The following is a 27,267-nucleotide window of genomic DNA, read 5'->3' as shown; positions in this document are numbered from 1 at the left end:
TCTAACATAAAACTCCAGGTGAATGCAGCAGCTAGTAAAAATGACTGCCTAGAACTAGACTTGATAAACTATGGCTGTGGGCCAAGTCTGACTCTGCTTGGTAGTATAAATAAAGTTTTATTGGAACACAGTCATGCCTATCCATTTATGTATTACCTATGGATGCTTTTACACTACAATGGCAGAGTTGAATAGTTGTAGTTGAGATAGAATGGTTTGTCTCTGACCAAAAAAAAAAAAAAAATTAGTAATTGGCCTTTTACAGAAAAGGTTTGCCAAACTCTGGTCTATAATGCAGGCTGGTAACAATGCTTAATATTGCAAGATGAAGTAAACATTTTTCTATATTTCAAATTTGTTTGAAGAGTGTTACAATTTTTGGAATTATTACATTTAGTTTTACGGTTAAAGTGAATGCCATGGGCAGGAAGAAAATATTTTTTTATTAAGGTATAGTAAGAGTATCTTTTTAAAGAAAAGTATGGATCTAGGTTCAATATCTTGTATCTGATATAGATGTAAGATGATGTTACTTATAGAGGGAAACCTGGCAACTCTTTATATATTAAATTAAAGAAATGTTAGTTGACTAGCAGGCCTATTATTTCCAGTGCTTCAACAAAAATATTCCATTTAGAAGCTCATTCTGCTAAAATTTTGTGGCAGACTGTAGCTATTATTGCACATTGCTGGCCTAGATCTTTGAGTTGTACTTATAAACCAGTCCAGGTTTTTCAAATCCAAATTTTCACCATTTTAATTAAAAAGTGAAGCATCTTCACTTTTAAAAAGTGATACCACTTCCTTGAAAGATCAAAGTACTTGGAAGGAAATACATAAAATTTCTAACAGTAGTAAAATGGTAAAATTAAGGGTAATTTTCTTTATCTCTTTCTCTATTTTTAAAATTTTTATAGTGGACATTACACTTTTATTTTTATTTAAAAAATTAACTTCACAAGGAGTTTTTTTTCTACCAGGAAATGGGTTAGAATTGTGTTGTGCTATTAGTTGATAAATTCAATTTATCTATCAGCAGTCACAAAGTTAGTATCACAGGGGGCTAGCCCTCTGAGAGACAAATGATAAGCTAAGTTTGTTTTGTAGATGAAACAATTTCAGGCAAGACAAGTCTCAGTGGTGCAAAATACTCAGAGACTAAGAATTGTGTCTGAAAACCATTGTTATAAATAATTGGCAGCCAGTTTAGTTCAGTTTTGTTTTCTCCAGCTCACATGTCCCAGTTGTAGTTTGGAGAATAAGACCACCTTCCCCACAGGTGACACAGCCTGTGGAACTGTTCTGGAGAATAAAAGTCTTGGCCTCATTTCCTTCTTAGCCTATGCCTTTCCCGGATATGGGAAGTGGGGATTTCAGAGAGTTACACCATGCACTTGTTCCCCATCTCACATTTTTCTACAGTAAAAAATCTGTATGTAATTAATATCCATGATAGCTGGAGACTGCAATGTGAAAACTGACTGAATTTCAGGTAAAAGTGCTAAAAGCTTTATGAATAATAATTTTTGGATACTCATCTCACTTAATTCTCAGATATGCAATATATTGGCCATTATTGTAGAAGAGAGACTTCTGGTTTCTACTCTAGCTGCCAAAGCCCATGCTCCCAACCATCCCATCCAATTGCCTTACTTTTGAATGTCTCCTCTGATTTTTATTTTATTTTATTTTATTTTATTTTATTTTATTTTATTTTATTTTATTTTATTTTATTTTATTTTATTTTTGGAGGGAGGGGAGAGAGAGAGCCCATGTAAACAAGTGAGGGAGGTGCAGAGGGAGAGGGAGAGAGAGAATCTCAAGCAGGTGCCACACCCAGCATAGAGCCCAACATGGGGCTGCATCTCACAATTGTGAGATCATGACCTGAACTGAAATCAAGAGTTGGACACTTCCTGACTGAGCCATACAGATGCTCCACTCCTCTGAGTTTATAAATGACTATAAGGAAGCTCATTTATTAAAAGAACCAACAGTCATCACTTTCCACTAATTCAGTATTTTTGTCAGTATATCAAGTGTTTTAAAAAATACCACACACATATTCCCAGCAAATGACTAACCATTTTGCCTCTTTTTAAATGCTGAGTTTGAGATATAATTTCTTTATTTGTAAAAGTCTGTGTGCTTTCAACCTTTTGTGTTGCACAAGACAGTTTTTCTTTTCCTAATTAAATAAAGGGTATCAACCTAACCATAAATGAAAAGTTGCATGCAATGTTAAAGTCCACTTGACAAAGAGACTGGGATTCAGTTGCACATAAATGATATACACAGTCTCCTAGGTCAGGCCTGCATCTTGCTCTCCATTTGTTGGTTCATTTGTTCATTCCTTCATTCAGATGTGTGTGTTGAACACTTGTTCTGCACTATGCTGGACACTGGGGATAGAGAAAGTCCAGAGTCTGCAAGGATGTCAAAGGGATATAGACTCAGACTCATGCTGCTGACTGCTTCTCATTTAAAAAAAAAATTTATTGTTTATTTATTTTTGAGACAGAGAGACAGAGCATGAGCAGGGGAGGGACAGAGAAACAGGTAACATAACCTGAAGCAGGGTCCAGGCTCTGAGCTGTCAGCACAGAGCCAGATGCGGGGCTTGAACTCATGAACTGTGAGATTATGACCTGAGCTGAAGTTGAACGCTTAACCGACTGAGCCACCCAGGCGCCTCCGACCACTTCTCATTTTAGTTTCTGTGGTTAGAGTGTCCCACTCTCTCTCTCTGTGTCTGAGAGGTCAAACCCTGCCTGACACCCTCAGCAGGTATCTCACAAGGTATGTAAGTGTACAGGGCATTAGATAACTGGGTAATCTAAAAGCCAGAGACCTAAAAACCAAGTTATTGGAAACCTTAAAACAAGGAACCCTGAGTCCTACTCTAGGGCCCAGGGAACCTCTTTGGGTTCCAAGTGCTACTCCTGTCTCACGTTGGGCCTGGCTGAGGCCCCCAGGGGCTGAGAAGACTATGTCTGGTGCCCTGGGCTTCTGCTTGCTTAGTTGGGAACTTCATGCAGGGGTAGTGAAAGACTCCAGGACACAAACAAGTATTTTAGGAAGCTCATTTGTCTGATAAAGGCAGTGATTTGTGACATGAGAAGGCCTACAATGGCTGCAAAGGCTGCCTGTGGTGGGACTCATTGCTGCATGGATTTCTCTGTTCTGGTCAGCTGCCCACTGAAGATGTCACCCTGCTTTTCCTCCAGAGCTGCTATTGTCAAGCACTGGGCCCTGCACTGAGTGACAGATGCAAAGGTAGCTAAGGGCTCCAACTGGTCTCATGATACTGGCCCATTCACTCAGGACACCTCACCCCCACACTCTCCCTTTTAAGTCTTTGTGTCTCCAAACCCTCATCTGTCTGGAGAATGTGAGCCAATTCTGTTTAGAGGAAAGGGACAAATGGTGAGAATGCAAAGAAATGCATTGCTAATAGCAATTATTTGAGTCTCCTATCCAAGAAGGTTGTAGTTTAGACTTCGGATTGAAAAAGAGAAGGGGAATTCTTCTCAGATCTTTTAATTGATTTAACTCCCATCATTGCTTTATTACAGGCGTAGTTCCAAGACCAACCCTGCCTAGCATGAATGAACAAAGTAGCCTACCCACATTCTCCCTGTACAGACTCTGCCCACAACTAGTTGATTCCATGATTCCATGTTAAGATATGTGGATTTGTTTGTTTCTTTAACAGTAAGGAGTGTGACCAAAACCAGAAAAAAAATTTTTTTTTCCCCAAAAGTCACTGGGGTCATCATTACAGCAATTTGGGTACAGTTTCTTCTTAATACCAGCAAAGATCCTTTCTTGATGATATTTTTATCAGTAAAACACCTCATAAGGATCAAAAGAGTCTACTAAACCATATCTTGATGGATAAAGTGAAAATAAATTTGAAACACATGGCTTACATTTCCCTAAAATGTGCATGAGTTCAAAAGTTAACAATAATAGTGCTTGACTAAAAGCATTTGGAAATTTCTTAAGCTTTAAGGGTTTGAAAACCCAGTTTCTAAGGTGAACTTAGATGGGTTCTCTTACACATTAGGGCACTATAATTTGTATTAAAGGTATTCACAGATAACACTTCAACAAACCAAGGGCAATATGCTATTGTTTTAACTTTTGCTTTGGAAATTTCTTTGTATTCTAGTGCTTTAAATATTCAAATAAACCCTTTAAATGATAAGTTATTGAATTGCTTTATGAAGACAGAATAACTCTTCTTGCTTTGTACATAAATTGAAAACACACAATAGTTCAGGAAATGCAAAGTTAAACATGATCAAATTTATGAAAACATTAACAAACATCTTAAGTGTTCAATGCACATTTGATATTGGAATTATGGAGAAATTGTACAATTTCAGTGTTTTAAGAATATAAAGATTTGCCCTGATTTTTTTTTTACTGTAGATTCAATTGTTTCTAAGAGTTCAAAGGATTTGTTAAAAAAAATCAAATAAACAAAACAAAAAACATCCGTGTGTAACTGGTGTGACTGAAAAATAAAAATTCAGTAGAAAGACATGCTAGGGGTATAGGAATGTCCTATCTACATTTACTGGAAAAGATAGATTTTATTTCAATATTTTTATGGTTCTTTTTAAAAGAAGTTATAAAAAAATCAGGTTAGATTCAGCAGAGAGGAGATGGTCCAATGTATAATTACATACTTAAAAAGAATGAAGGCCAGCGGGATTAATCTGTAAATATCAATGATAGGTGAGTGCACATACACTCTCTCAATCCACTTTTCAATGTTTTGGGTTTAAGAAAGCATACATTGCCTCTAGCACACTTTTGCTTAATTTTAATTCTCTGCATATTTTAAGGGGAACATAATCCATATGTTTCTAATTCATTTATACAACTTGACTAATCATCATTGAAGGCATATTTGATACCCAAGATATTTTGAAGCTATTAAAACTACCTCCATCAGGAACTAAATTCCACATTCATAAGGAGTCAGAGCCAAACACACTACAAATTCAAACATGTACCATGGAGTAGAGTTTCCTGGCTTGCAACCCTATTCATTCTTTCTTAACCCTATAACCCGTGAGAAGAATCAAAGGATGACTGGAACCACAAATTTAATGAATAGTCCAGATGACAAAGCTTTGTAACCTTGAGTGTCCTTGAGAAGAATAGTCATCTCCTCAATTAAGAGGTGATTATTAAATGAAGAGTCAGTTAACTAAATCACAAATTCACTGTGAGGAAGAAAATCACTTTCTCTACTACTGGGATTCACTGGAATTTCTCATTCCTATAGTAGCAGTGCTTCTTAAACTTTAATGTGCATATGAATAACTTGAGGGATCTTATTAATACTGATATTACTGATTAATACTGATATTAATACTTATTAATACTGATATTAATTACTGATATTGATCCCTCAATAACTTGAGGGATCTTATAAATGCTGACTCAGTAGGTCTAGGATGGGCCTGAGAATCCGAATTTCTAGAAAGTACCTAGGTAATGTCAATGTTGCTGGTCCATGGATCACACTTTGAGAAGCAAGGTCTGTTGCAGGGTGTCTTAACCACCACTGATATTTTGGCAGGATAATTCTTTGTTTTGGCAGGGGGCTGTCTTGTCCATTTTCGAATGTTTAGCAGCATCCCTGGTCCCTACCCACCTGCTAGATGACAGTAGCACCTGCCTCCACTTCCCCAGTCATGACAACCAAAAATGTCTCTAGACATTACCAAAAGTCCCAAAGCTGGGGATAAAATTGCCTGTAGTTGAGAATCAGTGCTCTATTTTCATGTTTAGTGGTTAAATGTTTATTGCATAATATAAACACCTTTTTTGATGAACTAGCTTCAGTGAATGCTGAATCATTAACTAAATAAATACCTTTCTTTCTTTTTTTTTCCTCTGAGAAATTATAATACTTTATTTATGGGCACTCTAGATTTTTCACTGATTTTATTTCCTTTCTTACTATGGTCACCAGCATGCTCAGAAGTAAATTTGCAAACCACATTTAGGAATTGTGAAAATTTACAGGGATACATTTTTAAGAAATAACTACTAGATTTATTTTATTTCTTTTTCCTCCAACATTAAATGAATCACCTCCTCTAATTTATATTTTCATAGGTTCCTTCATATACGATTTGAAATAAGATTGGTTTCCTTTAAATAAGGTAAACCAAAGAATTTCAATAAAAATAGGGATCTTTTTTTCATAGGTTTATATTTTCATAGGTTCCTTCATATATGATTTGAAATAATATTGGTTTCCTTTAAATAAGGTAAACCAAAGAATTTCAATAAAAATAGACAACCCAGGGGATTTCTGGGGAAAGATGGCAGAGTAGAAGGACCCTAAACTCACTCATCCCACAGATTCAACTAGATAAAACTTGAACCAGAGCAAACAACCCAGAAAAGGACCCAAACAAACTCCACAGCTAAATGCAGAGAAGAGGCCACATCAAAGAGGGTAGGAAGGGCCAGGACTTGAGGACTTGTCCAACTAAAAGACATAGGGTGACAGAGTGGATAAAAAAGCAAGACCTATCTATCTGCTGCCTACAAGAGACTAATTTCAAACCGAAAGATACTTGCAGATTGAAAGTGAGGGGATAAAGAAATATACATCATGCAAATGGAAGTGAAAACAAAGCTGGAGTAGCAATGTTTATATCAGACAAAACTAGACTTTAAAACAAAGGCTGTAACAAGAGATAAAGAAGCACACTATATATAATCATAGGGAATAATCCAACAAGAAGATATAACAATTGTAAATATTTATGTCCCCAACATTAAAGCACCCAAATACATAGAGCAGCTAATAACAAACATAAAGGAAATCACCAATTGTAATACAATAATAGTAGGTGACTTTAACACCCCACTTACTTTGATGGACAGATCAAACTAACAGGAAACCAACAAGGAAACAGTGGCTTTGAATGACACATTGGACCAGATGGATCTAACTGATATATTCAGAATATTCCATCCTAAAGTAGCAGAACACACATTCTTTTCAAGTGCACAGGGGACATTCTCCAGAATATCACATATTAGGCCACAAAAGAAGCCTCAACAAATTCAAATAGATTGTAATCATACATACCTCTTTTCTGAAAATAACAGTATGAAACTAGAAATCAACAAGAAAAAAATCTGGAAATAATACAAATACATGGAGGTTAAATAACATGCTCCTAAACAATGAATGAATCAACCAAGAATTCAACAAGAAAATTTTAAAAATATGGAGACAAATGAAAATAAAAACACAATGGTCTAAAATCTTTGCAAAAGCAAAAGCTGTTCTAAGAAGGAAGTTTGTGGCAATACAGGCCTACCTCAAGAAGCAAGAAAAACTCAAATGAACAAGCTACTCAACCCCTAAAGGAGCTAGATAAAGAAGAACAAACAAACCCCCAAACCAGTATAAGGAAGGAAATAATAAAGATTAGAGTAGAAATAAATGCTATAAAAACTAAAAAAAAAAATAATAGATCAATGAAACCAGGAGCTGGTTCTTTGAAAAGATCAACTGAATTCATAAACTTAGCTAGACTTATCAAAAAGAGAGGGAGAGAAAGGACTCAAATAAAAATCACAAATGAAGGAGAAATAACAACCAACACCTCAGAAATACAAACTGAAGAGAATATCATGAAAAACTATATGCCTACAAAATTAGACAACCTAGAAGAAATGGATAAATTCTTAGAAACATACAACCTACCAAAATTAAAGCAGGAAGAAATAGAAAATTTTAACAGACTGATTACCAGCAAGGAGACTGTATCAGTAATCAGCAAACTCCTAACAAACAAAAGTCCAGAACCAAATGACATCACAGGTGAATTCTACCAAACATTTAAAGATGAGTTCGTACCTATTCTTTTCAAACTATTCCAAAAATAGAAGAAGGAAATTTTCCAAATTCATTCCAGGAGGTCATTATTACCCTGATTCCAAAACCAGATAAGGACACAACAAAAAAGAAAGAGAACTTCAGGCAAATATCTCTCATGAACAGAGATGCAAAAATTCTCAGCAAAATACTAGCAAACCAAATCCAACATTACATTAAAAAACATCATTCACCAGGGGCACCTGGGTAGCTTAGTCAGTTAAGTGCCGGACTTCAGCTCAGGTCATGATCTCACGGCACATGGGTTTAAGACCTGTGTTGGGCTCTGTGCTGACAGCTCAGAGCCTGGACCTGCTTTGGATTCTGTGTCTCCCATTATCTCTGCCCCTCCCCTGTTTTCACACTTTCTCAAAAATATATAAACATTAAAGTAAATTAAAAAAAAATCACTCAACATGATCATGTGGGATTTATTCCTGGTATGCAAGGGTGGCTCAATATTTGCAAATCAGTCAACACGATATGTCACATCAGTAAGAGAATGAATAAAAACCATATGATCATTTCAATAGATGCAGAAAAAAAAAGCATTTGACTAAGTACAACATCCATTCATGGTAAAATTCCTCCACACAGTAGGTTTAGAGGGAACATACCTCAACATAATAAAGGCCACATGTGAAAAACCCACAGCAAACATCATACTCAATGGGGGGAAACTGAGAGCTTTTCTCCCAAGACCAGGAATAAGATAAGGATGTCCTCTCTCACCATTTTTATTCAACATAGTACTAGAAGTCCTAGACAATCAGACAACAAAAAGAAATAAAAGTCATCCACATTGGTAAGAAAGAAGTAAAACATTCACTATTTGCAGATGACATGATACTATATATAGAAAACACAAAATATTCCACCAAAAACTGCTAGAACTGATAAATGAATTCAGTGCAGTTGTAGGATACAAAATCAATGTGCAGAAATCTGTTGCATTTCTATACACTAATAATGCAGCAACAGAAAGAAATTAAGAAAACAATTCCATTTACAGTTGCACCAAAAACAGTAAGATACCTAGGAATAAATCTAACCAAAGAGGTGAAAGACCTGTATTCTGAAATTACTTGATGAAAGTAATTGAAGATGACACAAATGGAAAGACATTCCATACTCATGAATTAGAAGAACAAATATTATTAGAATGTCTATACTACCCCAAACAATCTACACATTTAACGCAATTCCTTTCAAAATACCAAGAGCATGTTTCACAGAACCAGAACAAACAATCCTGAAATTGGCATGGAACCACAAAAGACCGTGAATAACCAAAGCAATTTTAAGAAAAGCAAAACTCGAAGCCTCACATTTCCAGATTTCAAGTTATATTACAAAGCTGTAGCAATCAAAACAGTATGGTACTGGCACAAAAATAGATACATAAATCAATAGGACAAAATAAAAGCTCAGAAATAACCCCACAATTATATGATCAATTAATCTTTCACTAAGTAGAAAAGAATATCCAATGAGAAAAAGACAGCCTCTTCAACAAATGGTGTTGGGAAAACTGGTCAGCTACCTACAAAAGAATGAAACTGAACCGCTTTCTTACACCATACACAAAAATAAATTCAAAATGTATTAAAGACCTAAATGTGAGATCTGAAGCCATAAAGATCCTAGAAGAGAACACAGGCAATAATGTCTCTGACATTGGCTGTAGCAACATTTTTCTAGATATGTCTCCTAAGGCAAGGGAAACAAAAGCAAAAATAAACTTTTGGGACTACATCAAAATAAAAAGCCTTTGCACAGCCAAGGAAACAATCAACAAAACTAAAAGGCAACTACTGAATAAAAGAAGATATTTGCAAATGACTTATCTTATAAAGGCTCCATATTGAACATATATATAAAGAACTTACATGTCAACACCCCAAAAACAAATAATCCAATTAAAAAATGGACAGAAGACATGAATAGACATTTATCCAAAAAAGACATCCAGATGTCACACAGACACATGAAAAGATGCTCAACATCACTCATCACCAGGGAAATGCAAATCAAAACTATAAGGAGATATCACCTCACACTGTCAGAATGGCTAAAATAAAAAACACGGGAAACAACAAGTGTTGGCAAGGATGTGGAGAAAAAGGAACACTCGTGCACTGTTGGTGGGAATGCAAAGTGGTGCAACCACTCTGGAAAACAGATGGAGTTTCCTCAAAGTGTTAAAAACAGAACTACCCTATGATTCAGCAATGGCCCTATTGTGTATTTACACCCACAATACGAAAGCCCTGATTCAAAGGGATAAATGCATCCCTATGACTATAGCAGCATTATTTACAATAGCTAAATTATGGAAGCAGCCCAAGTGTCCATCAATTGATGAATGGATCAAGTTGTATATATACATACATACATATACACACATATGTGTATATTGCTAAGCAAATTAAGTCAGTCAGAGAAAGACAAATACCATATTATTTCACTCATATGTGGAATTTAAAAACAAAGCAAATGAGAAAAAAATAGAGACAAACTAAGAAACAGATTCTTTAACTATAGAGAACAAACTGATGGTTACATGAAGGGAGGGGGTGGGGAGATGGGTGAAATAGGTGATGGGGATTAAGGAGTGCATTTGTGATGAGCACTGGATGATGTATGGAACTGCTGAATCAGCATATTGTACATCTGAAATGAATATAACACTGTATGTTAAGTATATTGGAATTAAAATAGAAAAAAGTAAAAAAAAAAAAAATAGACCAGTCAATACAGGCACAATGCATTGATTTGCTTATCATGGCTGGTCATTTGCTGTTTGATAGATATCAATAAATCCAGGTAGACAGTGTGACAAGCTTCAAAAGTATTGAACAATCTGGTCTATTTTCTCCCAATAAACTATTGTAAGTTGATGGATACAGATGTCTGGAAAAAAAGGACAGGAAATTAACATGAAAGAGAAGTGTTTGTTTTTTGTTTTTTGTTTTTTTTAGGTTTACACTGGAGATATAAAATTAGCAATAAACTTGAGGCCGATGAAAAACTTGGCCAAATAACAAACATTTACATTTTTCTAGCTCTGACATAAGACACTTAGAATTAATTAATTTAGAGCACACAAGATTCTTTTAAAGGACCTTAAAAATGATCCAGCTGAGTGCTTTTCAAGTTTCCTTAAGCTGTGGAATTCTTGGTTTAAGTATCAATCAGGAAGGTCCCTGTATAACGTCAGCTATATCACAGTTGCTCTGTTTGCAGGGCAAAGAAAGAAGGAAAGAGGGGGGTTGGGACCCTTTCGAGGGGCCCCTGACAGTTTTAACCAGTACAGGTTAAAAATCCATGACCCTGTAATATACAGGGTTTTTGGAATTACAAAATTCCAAACCTTGCAGAAATGTGTACTTTAAAAATGTGCAAGTTTCGCCTTTACCCTCCACTTCTTCTCTACCTCTATCCCCAATTTGATTCTTCAGAAAGAAGTAGTGGTGATAGTTTTATGTGTGTCTTTCTAGAAGTGCCTCCCTCTCCATATACATATATGTAAATCCTTTTCTGTCTTTGTTCTCCTTAGCCAGCTCTATATTTTCTTTGACTGTAGCACTTAACACTTTCCAACACCCTACTTTATTTATTTATCACTTTGAAGCCAAGGATATTTGCCTGTTTTTGTTCACTGACATTTCTAAAGTTCCTAGAAGGATGCTGGTGTGAGTAGGCACTCAGAAATATTTGTAGAATTAATGAAAAATGAAGAATCAGGATGAATAGACAGAGCAGAGAGGATTTTTAGAGCAGTGAAGCTATTCTCTATGATTCTACAATGGTAAATACAACCAAACGTTGGAATACTACTTATGCAAAAAAATGAGCTACCAAACCACAAAAAAGATATAAAGGAAGCATAAATGCATATTACTAAATGACAGAAGCTGATATGAAAAGGCTATTAGAAATGAGGATGTTTGGTATGAGAAACAGAATCATACTCTGAGTTTCTGAAATGGTATGCTTCCCACATTTGTGGCTTATTTTAATGGTGGCATAATATTTTAATGGCTATTGGGTAATTGATGTGAATATTTCACATGAAAAATGATGTTCCCATAAAGCAATTTATTTTTAAAAGTCCATTGAACCTTTTTTTAAAAAAGAAAAAAATTCATTTTATTATTTCTTACTGATCTCTAATATGGACAGGGCAAAATGTGAGCAGAGGAAACATAGGAATTTGGTGTCATTTACATAGTTCTTTTTCTCTTACTCCAAATGGATCTGCCAACAGACGACATGAGATTCTGTCTGCTTTAGAGACTTATCTGCTGTTTGTAAACACACAACTCTATGAATATAGACTGTGACACAAATAAATACCTTCCAAATTATCAATACCTGGACTCCTGATTGCCAATTATGTAATTGCCTGCGTTTTTGGAAAAACATTTTAAAATCCTCCATCATCTGAAGTTTGATGGTTGTTGTGGGTAAAACAAGAGGAAATTAATCTTTTTTTGCCTTTTCCTATATTATATCAAAACTCTTTTCAGTTTCCTTGGCTGTCAGCTCTTCATCATCAACAGAGCTCAGAAATATGGATTTGCTCAGTTTTTAAGTGAGATTTGATGATATCCAGGGACCATTTTGTTTCCCTACAGGGCATATACTGCCAGTTTCATAATGGAAGCAAACGGAAAGATAACATTCACTTCCTGAAATTTGGTTTGTGGCACGCTGGATTGGAATGTACTCCTGTGCTGTTGACAGTCAGTGGCTCAGGACCTTTTTGTACAGCACTGTATGCTTTGGAGTAAAGACAACCACCCAGACAACAAGGGATTACTACTAATAATCTCCGAGTATGAGCTTCCCTAAAAAAAGATTAAGAAATACTAACTACAGATATAAGAGTATAATGCCGTATCTTTCTCTCTTAAAAATAATACATTTAGAAGAATATAGCTGAGAATATTATATCTCTCACAACAACTACTTCTGTACCTAAGACACCTCCTCTTTCACTTTCTTCCCTTCCTCCTTTTAATGTGGCTGCCTTTGGGTGAGATATATCAAAATGCACTCTGTGCATTTTTGCTCTATTACGTATTTACTTTTACTTCTGTTTATTTATTAGCAAGGTCTTTTGAAACCTATTAGAGACATATCCAAGGTGGGCACTATATTAGGGGAACTGACCATTTCAAGGGTTTGGACGAGTCATTTGATATACAGGCAGATAATCACTCCTGGATTTCCATACAAAATGGCCTGAGTGTACATATACTTACCAATTTTCCTTTGTACTGTTTCCTAGTTGGATGAAGATACTTCTCATTCATAGATAAATATCAGGTAAACCAACATGCACATAAGCAGCACACCCTTTTGTTCAAAAGCATGTTTAAGGCATTTTTCTTTCTTTTTTCTAATGTTTATTTTTTTTTGAGAGAGAGAGAGAGAGAGAGAGCGAGCGAGCGTGAGCGGGGAAGTGCAGAGAGAGAGACGGAGACACAGAATCTGAAGCAGGCTCCAGAGCTCGAGGCGGGGCTTGAACTCACCAACTGTGATATGATGACCTGAGCTGAAGTCTGGAAGCTTAAGCCACTGAGCCACCCAGGTGCCCCAGGGCATTTTTCCTTATCTATTTGAATGTTCAAAGAAAATAAAAGTTGTCCTTCTTCTCCTCCTCCTTCTTTTTAGAAGTAGCTTTTGAAAATATAACTAACGAGAAATAAAGTTATGTGATGTTCTCTAGTGGAACTTTGCAAACAAGTAAGTTGTATATTTACGTGCATAACATCTTTACCAGTGATGTGGTTGCCTGCCAGGGTGTTGCAGCTACTCTACTGGGGATGAACAAGGACAGTAATCTGATGTTAACTCAAAAGAAGAGTTTGGAGGGGATCTTTTCAAAAGGATTTGTAAGGTCTTCCTCTAGCCATATTATTTAAATGTTTCTCATGGGACATTGAGGATGACTGGAACCAGGATAGGAGTGACAGGAGAATGTTAAGAGGAGAATCTGGCCACCATTATATCCATCTTCTTTTGACTAAAGTTCACTCTGGAAAAATGGGAATTGGCAGAGAGGTAATCTAAGATAAAGCCCAAAGCACCAAGAAAAATTCTGTAGAAAAGTTTTCCCTACCAAGGAAAACTATTAGGGAAAACTGTCCTTCAAACAGGGGCCAAGTGGACCATATCAATGAATAAGACACCAAGGAATTTGCAATATTTTCTTATTTGCTGTTTCTCCCTCTGAAATTGTGTGGAAAAGTTTTAGGATTTTCCTCTGTCTCCAAATCTTACAACTCTCCTCAGGGATAAATGATCCTAATCCCACAATTACCAATGTATTTTAAAAAAGAAGGAAACCTCCTGCAGAACCACTAAATGAATGGGTTTTATCATCGTCCCTCAGGTTAGACCAACCGAGGACAAAGAGGTAAGGGCTGGGTTGGCTTTGCCTCCTTGGTCATGCCAACATGAGGTTGGAGTTGACTATATGCAAACTTTCAATAAGAAATCTTTATTTGTAATTAATTATGAAATAACAGCTGCTTCTTGATTTTATAATAAACTTTTATTTTTTTGTATTCTTATATCTGTTCAAGTTGAAAAATCAACTCATGTCGGTCTATTAGAGAAAGGAAGACATTACTAGCTTTAAAATTAGCTTTCTGCAAGTCAGGCTTGCTGATATGCTTTACAGATGGGATGTATTTTCACCCCATCAGGAAATACTTCAAAGCAAACCAAAGCAGCGTTGATGGGTTCTTGTAAGCTTTTATATCATCCTTTATAGAACACCAGTGATGGGCCAGATTTTCAAGGATTTATTTCAATATCATGCATTTCTGGATTCTTTTAACCTCTAATTATTTTTGTTCACATAAAGGAATTCCAGTGATTCAGATATTTAAAATACCCTTTGGCTAATGAACTAAATTCCTTCAGTCTTGTATATAAATACAATCAGTCAGTGATGTCAGACCATCACTCTGGATATGAATATATAACTTTCCATGGTTGGCTAACCTGCACCCACACTAGAGGCCTATAAGACCAAGGAGAGAATTACTGACTAGGGAATAACAGGCTCTTTCATATCCAAAATGACACTGCTGACCCAACCTCAATAAGACCTGGGGTTTGACAATTTTTCCAGACATGATGATAGATTTGTGCTGCTCTATTTATACTTCATTGCCTGTCCCCACTGTGATTAATATCATGCAATAATAAGATGGTGGGCTATGGATAAGAATGGTATCTCTGACCTTGACTCACCTAATACTGGATTCTGTTGTGCTGTGACTAGTGAGGTTCCTGTTCTTTCAACACAGTTTATTATTGAAGTATTAGATTGAACCACATGAAAGTGATGTTTTTGCAGGTCAGAGTAAGGAAATCAGATATCAGTTGTTTTTTTTTTTTTCATATGATACAAAACAATACCAAAAGAACTTCTTTAAAGTTTGTTTTATAATTTTCTTATACTATAGACATTATGACATCTGTCTAAAATTATTCTTAACACTTTGTTGTTGTTGTTCTTGTTTCCTGCTGGTTATTTATCTTTTTAACTCTCCCTGTTGTAGAAGTGGTTTTTATGCTTCTTCCCTTTGCTTCTTGATTGCCTTGCATTATTCAGCAAGAAAGACCAAATATGCCTCTTTTACACCCACAACACATTAAACATAACACAGTTTCTAGCCCTAAATCTTTCTTTAATAAATTTCTAAGAAAAGAAATGTGATATTGCTGAGCTGAGTGATCTCATGACAGCAAGCAAAACTGTGTCAGCCAGATGACTGCTGGCTTTCTTCTGAATGGTTTACACAATCCCTGGAATAGTAACAACATGTCCCCTGCAGTCAGTACGAGTCCTTTCTCAGTGGATGTATTTACAGTGAGTCATATAAATCTTCAATCCCTCACACATATCTCTGTGCAAGGAATTTTCCAGGAACTTCCAGGAAGTTACAAAAATGTGAACAAATTCCAAAATGTCAACTTAAAAAAAAATAGACATACTCAGTTCTAGGTCATTCCTGGCAGGAAATATCAAAAGAAAGTACTTTTTGATTCTTGTTTGTTTTTAGTAAAGATGATAGATTCCTTCAATATTTTGCAAAAAAAACCCCAAGCCACTTAGTTAACTCTCAAAGTCCTCAAATAATTCAAGGCAATAAGAAATAACATGTGTTTTTGACAACTGGATGCTTGAAGTAACTGCGAGACTGCCTTACATTTTCACAAGATTAAAACTCACTATATAGCACAGCTTCAATGCTTTAACCTAAACTTGAAAAACAAAACTATTCTGGCAGGTGGAAATGTGTCTAACTTTATATTTGCTACAGGTTTCCTTTTTTTAAGCTGGGAAATTCATGTAACCTCATTTCTATTAAGTTCTCCAACCTGTGCATTAAATACATAGAATATTAGTGAAATGGAAAATCATAAAAAGTTTGTGTTAATTGAGTTTTATTGACTTTATCTATTCTCAAGTCCTGCTATACTTAATTATCCAAAACTTATATTGAATATGAGCAATACCACTTTTATTGTCACTCTTTAAAAAAGTTTTAAGACTCCTAATCAATAAATTATTGTAAACACTTCTGAAAATGTCAGATTCTACAGACACACAGACAATATTTGTCATTACCAAGTCCTTGTGAGCATTGGAATACATTCCTTTCCCTTTGTTAGCATGAGAATACATTCTTTCCTCTGATTTGGAGTGGGAGAAGGGATAGAAAGTAGAATATGGAAAATGGGACCTTCCTAGTATCATCCCCTGAGGGGGATGACAGTGGGTGGGTGAATATGAATTGGATTCATTATTCTTCAGCTGTGTTTCTTTCTGAAAGATGTGCTGCCTAGCTTTTTCTACGTGGGCATCGCCTGTGAAAAGCTGTCATGCCCAACAAGTAGTCCAGGACCTTCATCTTAATCTGAAAGGAATAGCATGGCTGTTAAGTGAGAAGAACCGCAGGAAAAATCTAATTAGCCTGATAGTGCCTTCAAAATATCCAAACCTGTTCAACCCACTGCCAGAAGGATGAGCTTGCCCTGGGCACTCTTCCATTTTAGCACTTGTGCCTCAAACCTATCATCTTTTTCGGTACCAGGGCACAAAATTTAAGAAGCACCAGAAAATTTAGTAGTCAAAATAAGTAATATTTTAAGAAATCAAAATTAACACAAAAAGTTCATAATGAACAAAATATCAAAATTGTAAGTGGAAACATGATCAATATTACTTCATATTCCTTTTGCCTCTGCTCCAATATGACTTAGGAAGACATACTAATCCTTTCTTTACTTAAAATTTTGCTGAGCTTTTTTGGAGTTCCTGACATCTTTTGCTTTGTTCTCTGTTTTCTGACTAGCTCACACTCTTACTGGTTCCTGACATACATCATCTCCTGACTATGATCTCACTTTTTCCTTTCTATAATTTCCAAGAAGCCAGGGACTGTGTCTGTTTGGGTCATAGCTGAATCTCACACAAAGCTGAATTTTTAGTACAGTGCCTGGCACATGGTAATTGCTTCATAAGTGCTATTGAATGAATGGGAGAAAAATGTCCTGGGGCTCAATGCTGTACATGGCTTCCTTGCATTATTATGTGGATGAAAAAAATGTCTCTGGCTGCACCTCTACCCGAGAGCCTGCTTTGGGCAGACCCCTTCCAGAATTTTCCTAAACACTAGGGACAGGGAATCAGGAACAATGTATTTCAGGTTTGAAAAAGTCAGAGTCGGTGAGCTTAAGTGTACCTAAGTAGATTCAAATAGGAATCAAAAAGATGATTGACCTTATTGGGGGGGGGGGGGGAAGCAATTAAAATAACCTAAGGGTGTTTTCAAACGATCTATTTTACAAAAAATCCAGGGTATGGCAATTTTTATGATTTGAGCCTTTTTGTTTCTTCCCCAGTGATATTTGAAATTTCTCAAGTTTAGGGTGTTCAAAGAACTTACCTTCAATGGTACACTGATCAGGGATTGGAATCTTCTTTCCGATTTCCACAGCGTATGCCTTTACTTTACTGAAATTTTCCTTTAAGTGCAAGTAGAGCTTATCTTGGTATTCTACAGGACTTGCAGTTGTTTCTGGAGTTTCCTCCTGGCAGTTTTCTTTAACTGTTTCTGGCAAATTCTCTGATTCTGTATGTATAATACTTGGGTGTGAAACTGAAGAATTTCTCGGCTGTGATCTGTCAGAGTTTGCCTTAAAGGGCAACTTGTCGTTTCCTTGGCTAAGTGGATCTGTTTCTGAAAGAATGATCCTAGCTGGCATATCTCCACTCTCTACAATTTCCCCATCCTCTGAACTCATGCTCTTTGTTAGCACAGTGTGCAAAGCCAAACTCTTTGACCTGCAATATAAACAAAAAGCGAAGACAGGCAAAGAAGTTGAGCTAGCATCCACTGAGAAGCAAAAGAAAGGATAATAACAGTGGGGAAGAGTTACTTCCTCTAGAATGGGAGACCATAAATTGGTGCTACAAACAGATTTGATAAACACATAGACCAGCAACAAGTTATGTAATAAGCCAAATCTTTGAAGATCTAGGCCACCTCCAAAAACAAAGATTAAAAAATCAATTTCATGGCAAAACTAACTGGAAAATGGTGGACTTATACACTTGTATTCTTTTTTTCTACTTCGGAGTCTGCTTTTTCATCAGAAAACAAGAGAAGCTTCTGATAGTCATTCTCAATATAACATATTTATGTTTAAAAAGTATTTTTAAAAAATAAGCCACAGGTTTGTTTTCCATTTGTTTTCTCCTTTTTTTTTTTTTTTTGAGAGAGCACATGAGTGGGGTAGAGGGGCAGAGAGAGAGAGAGAGAGAGAGAGAGAGAGAGAGAGAATCCCAAGCCCACTCTACACTCAGCATGGAGCCTGATGCCTGATGCTGGATCAAGCCCAGGACCCTGGGATCATGACCTGAGCTGAAATTGGGTTGGTTGCTCAACTGACTGAGCCACCCAGGAGACCCTGTATTTATAGCAAGCTCCTTTGGATAACAGAAGCACTGTGAATGCCATTTCATTCATGAAAAGATAGGACTTTGGGTGCTATAGGTAAAAGATATTTAAAAAAACACCCCATGATAATGCGGTAACAAAACTAACAGCAAACACAAAGTGCATACTTTAAAAAAAAAAACAGCCAAGCAAAATTTATACCTGTTAAATCTAATGTCTTTTCTTTCTTCCTTAGAAAATTGGCCCAAACTATATCTTCTTATAGAGCTAGGAGTATTGCTCTCAGCATTTATTTTGTCTTCAAAAGCCTGTATTTTAACTTGGAGCTTTTCATGGTCTTCATCTTCAGCTACAGTGAACTTGATTTCTTCCAGCTTCTCAGGGAATTCAATTTCATTGCTGGGTTTTCTCCTAAAAAACCAAAAATCATTGCATTAGATGTGGTCACATATACCCTCAGAACAGTGTTACTCTCTATTTAACTGATTCTTGTTCAAAATAGAAAAAATTATTTAATACATCTTTTAAGTTTATTTGAGAGAGAGAGAGAGAGAGAGAGAGAGCAGGGGAGGGGCAGAGAGAGAGAGAGAGAGAGAGAGGGGATCCCAAGCAGACTCTGCACTGAGCCTGATGCAGGGCTTGAACTCACAAACCATGAGATTATGACCTGAGCTGAAACCAAGAGTGGGATGCTTAACTGCCCAAAGTAACCAGGTGTCCCTGATACATTTTTCATTAGTCATTTAACAAATATTTATTGAGTAACTACAATGGATATAGGGTTTGTTTTTAAGATTTTATTTTTAAGTAAATTCTATACCCAATGTGGGGCTTGAATTTACAACCCCAAGATCAAGAGTTGCATGCTCCACTGACTGAACCAGCCAGGTGCCCCCCACCTTTTTTTTCTTAAAGAAAATTATATTTGTTCTAGTTACTGTCACCTACATCATTTCTGTGGTAGGAAATATGCTCATTATGGTCACCATCACTGCCAGCCCATCAGTGGGGTCTCCTATGTACCTTTTCCTGGCCTATTGATGCTGGCTATTCCTCTATAAACACCCCTAAACTGATTGTAGATTCACTCTATGAAAAGACCATCCTATTCAAGGGGTACATGACCTAAGTCTTTGGAGAACATGTCTTTGGAGCTGCTGAGGTCATCCTACTTAGTATGATGGCCTATGGCTGTTATGTGGCCATCTGCAAGCCCTTGAACTATACAACCATCATGTCCTGGCAAGTACGTGTCCTGCTGGTGGGAGTGGTGTGAGTAGGAGGCTTTCTTCATGCAACCATACAGATCTTCTTCAGCTTCCAATTATCCTTCTGTAGCCCTAACACCACAGATCACTCTATGTGTCATCTGAACCCTTTGCTCAATTTTGCCTGCACTGATATTTACACTCTAGGGCTCTTTGTTGTTGCCAACAGTGGAGTGATCTGTGTGTTAAACTTCCTTCTCTTGGGGCACCTGAGTGGCTCAGTCAGTTAAGCGTCCAACTTCGGCTCAGGTCATGATCTCACAGTTCATGAGTTGAGCCCTGCACTGGCTCTGTGCTGACAGCTCAGAGCCTAGAGCCTGCTTCAGATTCTGTGTCTCCCTCTCTCTCTGCCCCTCCCATGTTCACACATTGTCTCTCTCTCCCTCTGTCTCTCAAAATTAAAATAAGAACATTAAAATTAAAAAAAATAAACTTCCTTCTCTTTGTTTAAATTTTTGTTTTTTATTTGAGTATAGTTGACACACAATGTTACATTACTTTCAGGTGAACAATGAACACGGATCTTTGAAATTGCTTCTATAACTTCTTCTGCCAGAAGTTTATAAATATTGGTATTTATATCAATTTTACATTAGAAGGAGAGTTTTGGAAGAAATCAGAGAATAAAAAGCAGTTTTTATGGTTATCTACCATATTCTTATCCAGCTCTACAAAAGCATGGCTTTCATATGAAATTCTTGCCAGACATTTTTTAGAAAACTCTTATGCATTTATTTGTTTGCAATGAAATTGCCAGAATAAGAACATTTCAATGGACTGTGTAAAGTCATGGTTTTGTTAATTTTATGGCTATCACTGTGACTCTTTTATGTTATGAAATAAGAAAATTCTTTCTGAATTTTAATATGTTGGAGGAAAGACATTTTCCATGAATGATATTAATAGTTCCAATTAATCTTTTTTTAAGGTTTATTTATTTTTAAGAGAGAGAGCGAGAGTGTGCACAGGCAGAGGAAGGGAAAAGAGAGAGGGGGAGACACAGAATCTGAAGCAGGTTCCAGGCTCTAAGCTGTCAGCACAGAGCCCAACGCGGGGCTAGAACTCATGTACTGGGAGATCATGACCTGAGCCTAAGTTGGACGCCCATCCGACTGAGCCACCCAGGCGCCCCCCAACTATCTTTTTTATAGCAGCATTTGTGAAAATACTCTGTGACTCATTAAAATTACCTCCTTTAACGCAGGGGTTATTTGTGGAATAACTTTGGAACCCTTCTAAGGACTAATATGTGCCTTAAACAGAGTGGAAGCCTACTGATAAGCTGCAGAAATAGCTCACTGATGCTCACCAAGGTGCTGAATGATTACAGAAAAGTAGTGTGTGTTTATTTTCCTTGATCTGCCTTAGACATCCTAAAGCTACTTTACTTTCTATTTAACAATCACTATCAATCCTATAATGTGAGGTTATTAATAAACATAAAGGTTAATAATCTCTAGAAATCCATTCATCAAGATGGCTTAATGATTCTGTTGGTTTGTCTATGTATATTTACCTGGCCCTCTTTACCATTTTTCCTGGAGGTTAATGAAAAGGGCCTCAAGCATACAAAACAATCATAGCTTTTTCAAACATATGGCTATTTCCCCCTAAAAGCCAAAGTAAATCTGGCATAGTATGTAGGTGAGGGTGAGAAAATACAATTTGTTTTTTTTGTTTTTGTTTTTGTTTTGTTGTTTTGTTTGTTTTTTAACGGCACTGCTTTTTAGGGAAAACCAACATGATAGGGATGGTGACAGATTTTTTTTTTCAATTACATTCCACCCATTCTGGGGTCATATGTGTGGTGGGTACTGAGGAAGATTGTTTGGAAGCTTTTCTGGCTGGCCCATAGAGGAGTACTGGCTTTGAGGGAGGGTTCATGGTTTTGGGCCCACAGTTTTTATAATTACCCTTTAATCCAGCTCAGGGACAAATGTAAATGGTGCCACTGGGAAAGCAAGTAGATTATCCCTTAAGTAACCAAGATATTGTTTATTGTCTAATAAGCTATTGCTGAGAAAACTTAAATACATATTTGTGTAGTTTTTATAGGCTTCCTTGGTTTTGCATACAGAATGCAAAATTTATTATCCACATCATGCTTCACTGAAATATACATGAGTAGATTTGAAGAATCAGTACATGGGAATAAAGGGAATAATCATGAACATGTTTCCCTTTATGATACATATGATACTGGCTACCCATAACAGATGGGAGGTTTTGACATGTTCCAGCCAGATGATTCTAAAAGATGGACTTTATACTCCTATTACAAATTAAACAAAGATGGTACTATCACTGGATGGTAACTTACAAACCATGATAATTACCAAGGCTAATTTTCAAAGATCCAATGGGACTTCTGGGGAAGATGGCGGGGTAGGATGATCCTAAGCTCACCTCATCACAAGGATACAACTAAATAACACCCACATCCGTGTAAACAACTCAGAAAATGACCTGAAGACTGGCAGAACAGACTCTCCACAGCTAAATGAAAAGAAGAGGCCACATTGAAGAGGGTAGAAAGGGTAGAGACATAGTGGAAGATAATGGACCCACAGGACTGTCCACAGAGGAAGAGACACCACAGGTATGAAGAGAGGAGAGAAACAAACCCTCACACCAGCACCTCAGGCATGGGGAACCCACACAGGTAAGATGAATTCCTATAACATGTTGTTTTGGAAACCACAGGGGACAAATTTTGTGAGCTCTTACAATAGGAGATTAACATCTGGAACTTTAAAATTCAGTAGGCTCCACTCTGGGAGAGCCAGAGGGCAAGAAGAAACTGAATTACTGTCCTTAAAGAGATAGGACAACAAACAGCTCTGCAGAGATACAGCATAGAAATAGCATGGTTGGGATATATAGGAAGGTTTATTTCCTAATCTCAGCATTTGCTGGAGGGTCAGATGTCTTTAGGAGACTTTTCCAGGAAAAGAGGAGATGGCAAGCAACATCCCCCACCTCCCCCGACCCCCAGTCTACACACATGGACATCTGGGGGAACAGCACATCATGGAACACTTTCCACCTAACATGTTAACACCATGCCCCACCCCTGCCTTCTCTTGAAGACATGCCTCCTCTGGCTCTGCTCCAGTTTCCTAAAGCAGATCAAGGTCTCCTCCCATGACAAACCTGCACAAACCATGCTAAGACCATAAGCTCTGTCCACACATTCTCCTGTAGACATGCCCCCAGTGGGCTAGGGGCAGCCATCAGGTCTGAATACAGGCCCCAGCCACAAACTAAACCTTCTCAGGGGACAACACAGGGAAAGCATGTTACCGATCAATGCTACTGCATCTCTGGCAAATTCCTGGTCTGACTCAACTCAAGATCAAGGCAGACCCAAACTGACCAAACAACAACACAGGGACCAAACCCTGCCCACAACAGGCAAAGAAAGCCACTGCAAACGACAGAGCTGAAGGCAAAAGGGGCTCAGCAAAAACAGGAGGGTGCATGCAATACACATAGGAGACACCCCTGAAACAACAGGTTCTGGTGAACAGGGGACATTGTACTGCAGGGTACTACAGGACTTCTTCTTCTTCAAGTCAAGTGGACTTGAAAGGCTACTACTTTCAAGATCAGGAAATGAAGCTAACTTTCCTAACACATAGAGAGAGACACGGAGTTAGACAAAATGAGAAGACAAGGCAATATGTCTTTAATGAAAAAACAGACAAAGTCACAGCAAGAGAGCTAAATGAAAGAGAGATAAGTAATATGCCACACAGAGAATGTGAAGTAATGGTCATAAAGATATTCATTGGACTTGAAAAAGAGTGGAGGACCCTTTAACAAAGACATAGAAAACATAAGAAAGAACCAATAGGATGAAGAACTCAATAATTGAAAATAAAAATACACTAGATAGAATAAATAGTAATCAGAAGAACAGATCAGCAAGTAGGAGGACAGAGTAATAGAAAGTAGTCAAGCTGAGAAGAGAGAGAAAAAAATAAAAAATAAAAAAAAAAGACTTAGAGAACTCCACAACACCATCAAATGTGGTAACATTTGCATTATAGGGATTCCAGAAGAAGAAGAGATTAAAAAGGGGGCAGAAAATTTATTTGAAGAAATAATAGCTGAAAATTTCCCAAATCTGGGGGAAAAACCCAGAAATCCAGAGCCAGGAGGCACAGAGAACTCCCAACAAAACCAACCCAAGGAGATCCAACCAAAGACTTATAGTAAATAAAATAGCAGAGTTGTGATAAAGTGAGAATTTTAAAAGCAGCAAGAAGAAAGAAAAGTTACAAGGTAAACTCTATAAGGCTGTCAGTTAATTTTTCAGCAGAAACTTTGAGGGCTGGAAGGAAATGACATGATACATTCAAAGTGCTGAAAGGAAAAAAAAAATCTGCAATTGAGAATACTCTATCCAGCAAAGATATCATTCAAAATAGAAAGAGAAATTAAGAGTTTCCCAGACACGGGTGCCTGGGTGGCTCAGTCGGTTAAGCATCTAGCTCTTGACTTTGGCTCAGGTCATGATCTCATGGTTTGTGAGTTCAAGCCCCACATCAGGATCCATGCTGACAGTGCAGAGTCTGCTTGGGATTCTCTCTCCCCCTCTCTCTTCCCTTCCCCACTTGTGCTCTCCTTCTCTCTCAAAATAAAGAAGTAAACCTAAATAAATGTTTCCCAGACAAACAAAAGTTAAAGGAATTCATGACCACTAAACCAGCCTGACAAGAAATGTTAAAGCAGACCCTTTGAGTGGAAAGGAAAGACATAAGTAGGAGTAAGAAGAGTAGGAAGGACAAAACCAGTAAAATTAATTATATCTATAAAAATCAGTGAAGCAACTCACAAAATAAAAGGTCATAAAGTTTGATATCATATACCTAAAACATGGGGATAGAGGAGTACAAATGGTTTCAAACTTACATGACCATCAATTTAATATAGACTGCTATGAGTATAAGATGTTATAGGCAAACTTATTAGTATCCACAAATCAAAAACCAGTGATAAATATACAAAAAAAGGACCAAGGAATCAAAGTGTATCACTAAAGAAAGTCAGCAAACCATAAGAGAGGAGAGGAAGAGTACAAAGGACAGAGAAAAACTACAAAAACAACCAAAACACGAGTAACAAAATGGCAATAAGTACATTCATATCAATAATTACTTTGAATATAAATGGACTAAATGCCCCAACCAAAAGACATAGAGTGACAGATTGGATAAATAAACAAGACCCATCTATATGCTGCCTACAGGAAACTTACTTAAGACCTAAAGACATATGCAGATTGAACATGAAGGGACTGAATAGCATTTATCATGCAAATTGAAGTTGAAAGAAAGCCAGAGTAGCAATACTTATATCATACAAAGTAGACTTTAAAACAAAGACTGTAATAAGAGACAAAGAAGGACACTATATAATAATAAAGGAACAATCCAACAAGAAGATATAACAATTGTAAATATCTATGTACCCAATATGGAGGAATCTGAATACATAAAGCAGCTAACAGCAAACATAAAGAAAGTCATTGATAGTGATGCAATAATCGTAGGGGACTTTAACATCCCACTTACACCGATGGACAGATCATGCAAACAGAAAACCAACAAGAACACAGTGGCTTTGAATGACACATTGGACCGGATGGATCTAACTGATATATTCAGAATATTCCATCCTAAAACAGCAGAACACACATTCTTTTCAAGTGCATGGGGAACATTCTCCAGAAGATCATATATTAGGCCACAAAAGAAGCCTCAACAAATTCAAATAGATTGAACTCATGCATACCTTTTTTTTTTAAACAACAGTATGAAACTAGAAATCAACAAGAAAAAAAAATCTGGAAATAATACAAATACATGGAGGTTAAATAACGTGCTCCTAAACAATGAATGAATCAACCAAGAAGTCAACAAGAAAAATTTAAAAATATGGAGGCAAATGAAAATAAAAACACAATGGTCTAAAATCTTTGCAAAAGCAAAAGCTGTTCTAAGAGGGAAGTTTGTGGCAATACAGGCCTACCTCAAGAAGCAAGAAAAACTCAAATGAACAACCTACTCATACCACTAAAGGAGCTAGATAAAGATTAACAAACAAAACCCAAAACCAGTAGAAGGAAGGAAATAATAAAGATTAGAAGAGAAACAAATGAAATAGAAACTAAAACAAAGCAAAACAAAAAGTAGTAGAACAGGTTCTTTGAAAAGAGCAACAAAATTGATAAACTTTTAGGCAGACTCATAAAGAGAGAGAGGGAGAAAGACAGAGAGTGAGGTGACTCAAACAATGAGAAATGAAAGAGGAAAAATAATGAGTGACACCACAGAAATAAAAAGGATTGTAAGAGAATATTATGAAAAATTTAGGCCAACAAATTGGACAATGTAGAAGAAATGGATAAATTCCCAAAAACATATAATCTTCAAAACTGAACAGGAAAAAATAGAAAATGTAAACAGACCCATTTTTAATAATGAGATGGAATCAGTAATCAATAAACTCCCAACAAACAAAAGTCCAGGACCAGATGGCTTCACAGGTGAATTGTACCAAATATTTAAAGATGAGTTAATACCTATTCTTCTCAAACTATTCCAAAAAAATAGAAGAAGGAAAATTTCCAAATTCATTCCAGGAGACCATTATCACCCTGATTCCAAAGCCAGATAAGGATATCACACAAAAAAAGAGAACTTCAGGCAAATATCTCTCATGAACATAGATGCAAAAATCCTCAAAAAAATACTAGCAAACTGAATCCAACAATACATTAAAAAAAACCATGCACTACCTTCAAGTGGATTTATTCCTGAGACACAAAGGTGGTTCAGTATTCATAAATCAGTCAAAGGGATACATCACATCATCAGGAGAAAGAATAAAAACTATATGATCATTTCAATAGATACAAAAAAAAACATTTGACAACCTACAACATTTATTCATGATAAAAACCTTCCACAAAATAGGTTTAGAGGGAATATACCTCAACATATTAAAGACCATGTATGAAAACCCCACAGCAAACATCATACCCAATGGTGAAACACTGAGAGCTCCTCCCCTAAGA

General features: G+C 36.6%; 1 protein-coding gene across 2 annotated transcripts in view; it reads right to left on the bottom strand.

The window, feature by feature from the left end:
• Positions 1–27,267, bottom strand: part of VEPH1 (ventricular zone expressed PH domain containing 1) — a 249,409-nt gene that overhangs the window by 93,702 nt on the left and 128,440 nt on the right. For both annotated transcript variants that reach the window (XM_043595043.1, XM_043595042.1), the window contains exons 8-9: positions 19,117–19,326; positions 17,902–18,299 (exon numbers count right to left, since the gene is read on the bottom strand). In XM_043595043.1, coding sequence (XP_043450978.1) covers positions 17,902–18,299; positions 19,117–19,326 — 608 coding nt within the window. The remainder of the gene's footprint in view (positions 1–17,901; positions 18,300–19,116; positions 19,327–27,267) is intronic.

This window comes from Prionailurus bengalensis, chromosome C2 (assembly GCF_016509475.1).
Source record: "Prionailurus bengalensis isolate Pbe53 chromosome C2, Fcat_Pben_1.1_paternal_pri, whole genome shotgun sequence".
Taxonomy (NCBI): domain Eukaryota; kingdom Metazoa; phylum Chordata; class Mammalia; order Carnivora; family Felidae; genus Prionailurus; species Prionailurus bengalensis.
This window is presented reverse-complemented; position numbering and strand designations above follow the sequence as displayed.